This window comes from Medicago truncatula, chromosome 1, assembly GCF_003473485.1.
Source record: "Medicago truncatula cultivar Jemalong A17 chromosome 1, MtrunA17r5.0-ANR, whole genome shotgun sequence".
In the NCBI taxonomy this organism is placed as follows: domain Eukaryota; kingdom Viridiplantae; phylum Streptophyta; class Magnoliopsida; order Fabales; family Fabaceae; genus Medicago; species Medicago truncatula.
The window spans coordinates 47,180,877-47,190,119 of NC_053042.1; the positions used below are offsets into that span (position 1 = coordinate 47,180,877).

The 9,243-nt window shown below is 30.4% G+C and overlaps 1 protein-coding gene across 1 annotated transcript; it reads left to right on the forward strand.

The window, feature by feature from the left end:
- The first annotated feature begins 7,293 nt into the window (after positions 1–7,293).
- On the forward strand, positions 7,294–8,502 carry LOC25484979 (uncharacterized). The gene has a single exon (XM_013614077.3). The coding sequence runs from the start codon at positions 7,486–7,488 to the stop codon at positions 8,119–8,121; it is 636 nt and encodes a 211-aa protein (XP_013469531.1). The 5' UTR covers positions 7,294–7,485; the 3' UTR covers positions 8,122–8,502.
- The last annotated feature ends 741 nt before the right edge of the window (positions 8,503–9,243 follow it).

A 9,243-nucleotide genomic window follows, 5' to 3' on the forward strand; every position in this document is an offset into this window, starting at 1 on the left:
ATTGGAAAAAATTGTTTTTAATACTTTTAAAAGAAAATGTTTTTTCTATGTTATAAGAACACGTGGGAAGCATGCTGGTGTGGGCAACTGAGAAATTGTTTCCTGGTGGGTCACTTGAGAAATTTTAAAATACTTTTTCTCTAGTAAACTAAGTTTCAAATTTAACTAAAAGATATATCTACATTTAATGCTTATCTTGAATAGAATTCTTCTTAATAGAAGGGAACCTATGAGGGGGAAAAAAAGTACGGTGTCATAAAGTTATACCATAAGTTTGTAAGGAAAAAAAATATTCTTGTAAGTTAAAAAGAAATTGGAAAAAAATAAATAAAGAGAGATTAAATCTAAACCTATATAATGCAGTCAAATACTTTTTTCTTGGGTGAAAATTTAGTCATTTAAAAGATATATAAAACAAAATATATAAAATGAATTGCATATGCTTTCTTTCTCTCAATCACTTGATTAGGATTGATTCTCGTTGTGATGCTCTCTATATGTCGTATAAAAACTTAAAACTAAGCTGTGGAATAATATCAGACATATTTATCATAGGTTAGCAAGTCTGATATTAATTTATAAATTTTTGTGTCAGTATGGGGTTTTTCCTACAAACTAGTAATTGTGATTGACTAAATTAAGTGCTTTTGCTTTGTTTATTATTAATGTCACATTTGTAAATCAAGAGATTCATGAAGGGTGATAATTGTAAACACTTTGACACCAAAGTAAGTAAGCGAAGAAAAAATAAGAGGTATGGGATAGAAATTGAGTTCCCTTTATTGTGGCATTGAGAGGACTTCTGTGAGATAGATGTTTAATGAACAAACCCTCTAATGGTCGTAACGTAACACCTCCATGAATTCCATCCTTTGCTCCATCTTTTGTCCTCGCCAGCTGTAGTGACTTCTTGAAGAAGCGTCGACCCATTGTTGGATTGCATGTGTTAGGTTTAAGTTTATGATGGATTGGGCCTTAGCGACTAGTCGAAAACAATAAGTATTCTTAAAATAAGTGTTTTTTTTTTTAATCTTTCAATGTAATAATATTAAATATATGTGCATAATTCACAAGTTAATATCATCTACTTTGCATTTATGATAATGAACGCTACATAATACTTGATGAAATCAATTTGATAAAATTATTGTCTTATTTTCACTTATATATTTTTCATTAGGTTTCGTTGGAATAATTATAGATTTTCTTTAGCTTGTGTGAAGTAATTAAATGTGACACTCATAATAAATCTAAAGACCCATAAAAAATCAAGATAACTCCACCCTTGGGTTTAAGGTAAATATTAATTTTCATGTTATATATTTTCTTTATCATAAACGAGTGAATAATATTTTCAATAAAAAGTTTATATATATGGATATATAAAGAAAATATACCTTTTTGGGTTGGAATTTTCTTTCATTTTAATTATTTTTATAATTTTACTTAAATTATCAATTAAAAAGTTTGCTAAATTCCATTAAAATCCACAACAATAGAAAGAGCAATCCACAATCATATATATAACAATATTGATCACTATTTTTTTGATGGTAGCCGGGGTTCGAATCTTGAATTTTGCATATTTTATATCTTGTCCCTACCAATTAAGCTCACGAAGATACAATGTTGATCACTATAACAATAGGAGAAACAATCCACAGTAATAGAACAATATTAAACACTAAAAAAAAAAAAAACTTATTTTGACTTTATATGAAAAATATTATTTGTGGTGTAACATCTCTTCTTCTAATTTTACCCTTCACTTAACTGTTTTATATTATTTTAACGAACATTAACAATAAAGCGAGAGAGTGTTTAAAAGAGAATGTTGCTAGCATTACTCTTGTCAATGAAGCTTAAATGTGTCCATCATGATGATAGTGGTAAATAATAAGTTATGGTACACATTTTAAAACACGTGAACCATAACCTTCAAGTCTATACTTGATATTTTTTAAATTTTTTTTATCGTAAAACATATTCACATTTTCTTTATAAAAAGGAAATGTACTTTAAATTTGTAATTTATGGTGTATATTTTTATAGAAAGTTTATAAAGTAAATTAAAAAATGTGCGAATGGTATTTTGTGAAAAAAACGAGAGGCATGGTATTTTATACTACTCTATGTGCCCAACTATTTATTGAAACTACTAGGTCCATTTAGATTAATCTAGTACTCTAGTTTTGACCTAAACACTCAAAAATATATATATATATATATATATATATATATATATATATATATATATATATATATATATATTCACATTTGCATTTCCTTCTCACCGTAAACGTCATTAACATATTCAAGTGGAGAAATGGCAACGAATAATTTGTCCATATGTTATTATCAAGTTTCTTTCGTCCCACTTCCTCACTCTTAACGGTGGGTAACTTCTTCCTCTGTTACTGCCATCAACAATGGTCGCATATATGTGTCTCATCAAGCACACACTAGCTAGGACTCTAAAATTTACCACCTCCCATGCATACATTGAAATTGACTTGAACACTGAAGCTATATATGCAAATACCCCAACCCTACCTATGATAAATATGTCTCACCAATCTTCTACACAACTGGAGACTTTATCTTTGTGTAGATCATCCGACTTTGGAGGTTAGCCCAATATATATCTCACCAATGTCGTTTTGAATATCAATCTGCTGTGTTTGAAAAGAATCAAAATTACAGTGCTAGTATCCCCGGTGAGAAAATACGAGACTAATCTCTTGAGGTAGAAAATATGAAGATTAGACTAATCCTTTGAGGTAACTTGGCATCTATATTTAAGATGTTGACATATTCCAACAAATATTTATTCATATACATTGGTCAAGGAACGAACACTGACCAACTCGTTAAGTGACTCAAAACATCTATCAATTATGCTACATCATATTAGTTAAAAATTTCTCAAGATTTAACATAGTCTTATAAAATTTTCCCCTAGGTATTCAAAATATTATTTGTTGTTGGGGACTCCCAATAGCAACAATTACCCTATGCATACCACAAGAGAATCATACACCACATAACTATCGAAAATCTTGAGACATTAAGTATATGAGACACCACTTATACTTAAACTTAACGATGTCCCCCTCAATTTTGAGTCTTGCCCATAATTAAATATCATTAGTTGATATAAGTTCATTTTTTCGAACAAGACAAAATGAAAGTAATAAGAACATAGGGTGGGAAAAGAAATTTGAACAAATATTATATAATCTGAACAAATATTGGGCATGTGTTCAGATTTCATATTATATTTTTAATTAACCAAGTTGAATCTGATAAAAACTAGGTAAATACAGGTCAAATTTTACAATTAAAAAATTGTCAAATACATTTCAGATTATAAAATTCAAACGAAGGTAAAATGGTCAAATGAGAAGGCGCACAATAAGCACATAGGGTGGGAAAAGAAATTTTCTTGTTTTATTGCTTAAATAGTAAAGGCCCTTAAGTGTAAAGTGGGCTTGCGGTTGAACATGAAATCAGGCCAGGAGAACCAATTAGATGACAGAAAATTTCTCTTTAGACACCCATGTTTTGCTCTAAATGTGGTAGTTACTAACCATTCTCAATGCAGTGCACATGGCTTGCTTCAGCACACTACACCTTAAACAAACAAATAGCCTACAGAGTGTCTCTAATAGCTGGTTCCGTTATGGTTCTGTATAAAACTACATAATCAGATGAATGATTAAACCAATAATTGATATCAGTAGAGCCATCAATATACTTGATATAACAAGCGCTGCTAATTGTGAACGGTAGTGTTAATAGCCAGAGCAACAAGTGGATGCTCCAATTATTTATTGATTTATATATTTCATGCTATTTTATTTATTATATTAACATCAAACTTATTTTCTCTAATTTAACAATTTCAAAAAATTATTTTTTGTTAAACTATAAATAAAGCAATAGTAATATATAGAATATTTAATCAGATTCTACCAGAAAAAGAATATTTAATTTGTGCAAAATATAGAAAACTAATTAATTTTGTTTTTATAATCTAATTGTTTAAATAAATAAAATAAATGCACAACAATGAACTAAAGAAATAAAGGGTTAAATGCAATTTTATTACCCTATTATTTTGAGTATGCAACTTTGAACCCGACCCATTTTTTAAATATGTAATTTTAATCTTTTAACCTTTTAATATCAACGATTTTGGTCCCAAGATCAATTTTGACATCCATTATTTAATGAAATTGATGATAGATAAGTGATATGGTGACAAAGGTACATAGATGCGAATGCGACATCGTACAATGTGCATTAATTGACAAAATATGTGGAGTTTATTTTTTTGACAAAATATGTTTTGTTTATGTGGCAACATAAACAACTACTTAGCACATGCCTCCCTAATCCATTGTCCACTCAGTTTTAATGATTTCACCGGTAAGAGCAGAATGAACGTGGAAGAAATATAGAGGAAAATAGAAGGAAAGGGTTTTAAGAGTTAATTATAATACAAACTCTCTTTATTTAGGGAATTAAAAAGTTGTATTAGAGGAGGGTGTTGGGGGGGGGGGGGGGGGGGGGGCAATTCATCTCTTCCCCTCCAATCCCCTCAAAACTCCCAAATAAAGTCTAAGACTTTGTTTGAGAGTTAGGCTTTATTTGAGAGTTTGGAGGGGAGGGAAATGAATTGCTTTGGAGGAATATAGGGGAAAATTGAGAAATCTTTCACATTTTTTAAAAGAGTGTTTTTTTAGAGAGTGATAAATTAATGCTTATGATTAATATATTTTTAATTTTAAGAGTATTATAACAACATATATTAAATTTGAAGAATTCACAAAAACCCTCTCAAACCCTCCAAAACCTTCTCTATTACATTTTTTTAGTTCCCCCAAATGAAGAGGCCAAGAGCGTTTTATATTTTAAAGAAAAATCCTACCAAAACTCCTCCTCCCAATGTCCTCTATTTTTTCACTTATTCCTTCCTTTTTTTTCAAACCCTCTCTTCCCCCTCCAAATTAAACCCTCTCTTCCCCCTCCAAACTCGCAAACAAAATCTAAATCTATTAACGGTTCCAAATCACTATCGTGTCCATAATTTCTTTACACAGTACAATAAGGAGTATTCTGTTTTCCTTCTCCTTTTACCATTAAAGAATTTATATATTTTACAATAAGTAAATATTGTGCTTAAATTTATCTAGGTTGTTCACTTTTTCATTCACATTCCAAAGTTACAACTCTTTATTTTATTTTTTAGGATGGGAGTGGGGGCTTAAGTTGGGAAAGTACCTTGGTTTTGAGTTATCTGATTCATTAAATAAAAAACTTAACCAATATCTTAACCATGGAACTGAAAGATCACACTCTACCATATAAACTAGTAAAGTATTTTAACACTTAAAAATCCCAAACTTTTGACACTAACAATGGGACAAGCTGCAATTTTACAAAAGTGAAAAACTTGACCCTTGACATCTTCAAACATATACTGCATTCGAGGTTCCATGTGTATTTTTCTTTATTAAATTAATTGCCTATTCTTCCAAACATTCATAGAGACAGCTCTTTTTTACCCAAAAACCAACTAAATTTGGACTTGTATCTGCTTAGTATTAGTAGCTGCATTTCCCTCGTTTGGCCATGCCACAACCATGTGATTGCTTCATAACCACATCTTGTCTTAGATAAACACATCAATTTAAAACGTGACTTTATAACCTCCATCTTTATTGATTTCATGTTTTGTCCCCTTCACCTCTACCTCATGAATACTATGGGGTCGTTTTTTGTTAGAATACATTTTTGTTACTTGCTTTTTACCCGATTTAGTTTTTTTTTTTTTTTTTTTTTGAAAATATTAACACATGAAAGTAAAATAGAATACACAATCATATTGATATTTTGGGGAGCGCTACGAGCAACGACAAATCTAGAACCAACCAAAACTTTAATATATTGATAATATGAATCGTCTTTTTTTATACATTTAATATTTACATCATATGTCTATCAAAAATCTTAAGATATTGATTGTATAAGTCGTCTCTCTTATATATTTACTTCAATCTAACAATCTCTTCCTCAAATATGAGTCTTCTACATTCCATACTTGCAACAAATAGAACATGTCTTTGTACTTTACCCTCGAGAAGACTCTCAAAACAAGGATCCAAAATTCTAGGATCCACTCCTATTCCTCCACAAAGTTGAACCAAGACATATACCACTTGTTGAAGAATTCGAAGGAGTTCTAAGAGCAACATCTATTCAGATCAACAAGAGAGCTTGATATTATTTTGATTCAAGCCTTTACAATATTAAGAATATGAACCAACTATTCATTCATAATCGATGTGAGATAAATCACTCACACTTGAACCCATTATTCCCTTTATTCATCTATATAGTAGTATGAAAGAAGAGGTGCATGTAACATTTTTTAAACAGAAAACAGAGCAAACAAAAAAAATAAGAAACTAGGCTAAAACGGCATGGAAGCACATATTAAAAGGAGGTGGATGTAACACTTTTTTTTTTAAATTTTTTTTTTATAAAATGTCACATATAAGATGTTGCAAAAAGTCATACGTGTATGTAGTAGAGCATTTGTTAAGAGAGTTGTAGACCGTGGTAGAGCTAGAAAAAAAAAATTCGGGTGGACCATTAAATTTTGAAATATTTTTTATAGTATAACTTTTAATTGGAGGATAAGGGAGGTATGAAATCCCCATAAATTAGAAGGTCCGTAAACCTCTGCTAGCTTATAAGCATGACAAAAACCATGTATGCCACTTCTGGAACTGGCAAAAACTAAAATTGTTGAAAAATTATTTAAAATCTCGTAAAATAGACTTATGATTTTTAATTTTAAAGTTCTCTGAATGGGCCACTACACCATTTTGTGAAGATTTAGATGTACCAAAAATTAAAACTGTTGCAAAATTGTTTAAAATCTCGAAAATAAACCTATAATTATTAATTTTTTTTTATTTTTCCGGATGGGCCGTGGCCCACCCCAACCCATGGAGGGCTCCGCCACCGGTTATAGATTATTAATATAGGATTAACTAATTTAACTTTATTTATTAGCATAAATGTGTGACTGTTTAGAAAAGCTATAGAAACAACTTATGACATGTTCATGAGTTGTTTTTATATTGTTTCCATAAGATATAAAAATAACTTACGATATGTTGATGAGTTGTTTTCAGATTATTTAATTTTTATAATCACTTATATGATAAATAATCATGTTATAAACATTTAACTTAAGTTGTTTATCGAAACATGTCATGCCTAGATCTAAATACCTCGAGGGATAACAAAAGATATTAGAATAGGACTTGTGCCCTTGTTTTTCTCTATGCCCTTGGCTTATATATATTAAAATGTGAAGAAAAAAAGGGCCTGGTATAAAGAACAAAAAACCAAGTGATCTACCAACCAAACACTCATCTTTTCTTTCTTCCTCACTTCCTACAAACAACAATGGATTCATCACCAAATCTCAGACATCATGCCAAGGATGTTCCAACACAATGTGAAACCTTCCTTCCCGGTAAGTATCCATCTTCTCGCCGAACCGCTTCATTCTCCTCTTATTCATCATCACTTTCACCTTCATCTTCTTCCCTTGAATCATTCTATTTTCTTGATGATCCTCTTCTAAGCCCTGCCACTCCACTTAGATTCTCAGGTGTCCCATTTTCTTGGGAACATTTACCTGGAATTCCCAAGAAACACAATAATTCCAAGAAAAATCATAAATCATCCATGAAACTATTACCATTACCCCCTCCTACTATTACTACAAGTACTACCACACACTCTTCTAAAAAGCTTAATCATGAAGATACCAAGATTAGGAAGAAGAATTCAATTCAAAGGGATGATCCTTTCTTTGCTGCAATGGTTAAATGCTCAAAGGATGATGATGATCATGAAGAAACAATTGGCAATTTATGGACTAATGGAGATAAGGTTTCAAGGAGTATTAGTGATCGTTTTGGATTTATTAGCCTTTATGGTTCTTGCAAGAGAACTTGTGCAGTTTCTGAATCTTTAGTTTACCTTCCAAGCACAAGAAGAAGCACTTATCAAAAAGTTAATGGCAGGTCCCTTTGAGATTTTTCCAATCAGTGATCCCAAAATCTACTTGTGTTCATGTTGTTAATTACTAGAAAGAGGTATCTTGTTACTTTTTTTTTAACTTTTTAATTAAACCTTGATCTTTGTTTTATTGTTTCTAAAATATGGTATGTAAAGACAAGTATGTCTTTGGAAACCTAAGTTATTACTATTGTAATATATTATCACAAGTATAGGAAGCAGTGTTTATTTTTAATCATTTTGTTTTTTGGAATTTTGTGGCATTAGACATCTAAATCTCTGAATACAATATATGCTCTTTGCTGTATGTCATGAGATGTATCATATTATGAGTGAAATTTACATGATCCCATGTGGGAATAATGTATAGGACCATGGTGGAAAGATACTTCCAAATTATTGATTTGACTTTTTATTCTATTTTCTATGCATTTGTATTTCAAAATGAATTAGATTCCCTAAGATTTTCATTGATGGCTTTGTTTTTGTGTATGATGATGTTTGATAAGAACAAGTTGTTGAGCTACCACATCTCTCTCTGTCCAGAGCTTCCAACACAACTACAAAAATAATTATAAACCTTCCATATTTTTTTTTTTGAAGATTAGTTAGTGGTGAACCAAATTATCACCCTTGGATAATATCTCCCTCTTTTCTACTTCCCAAAATATACAATTTGAAGGTATCACTTAAATTGGGGGTACTATCATTTTTCTAGTAGAGCATGATTAACATTACTTTAGATGATTTTACTTTGAATTTATAAGATATTGATGCTGAATCAAGTACTTTTCACTAATATTCTGCTGAAACATAGTAAATATTTACTGGACAAATTTGCTTTGTACACATAACAGTACAATTTAAGATTCACATGTTTCATTTGGTTTTCCATTTGTGACATTTGTACAAATTTACATGTACATTCTCAACCAGCATAAGTGGAAAATGGTTTTTGTATTGGATGATCACGTACTATACTATAGGCTATAGCACTTGTAAGGTACAATTAATGTCTAAAATTACTCGCGCAAGTCACTTATATGTTTTTTTAATGATAAATGTTAGTAATTATTTGTTTGATTAATTTTTTCTCCTTCGTTTATGTTTGAATCCAGAACTTCAAACTATATACCT

Coding starts and splice junctions, on each gene's coding strand:
- LOC25484979 (XM_013614077.3), top strand. CDS start 7,486: ATGGATTCATCACCAAATCTCAGACATCATGCCAAGGATGTTCCAACA.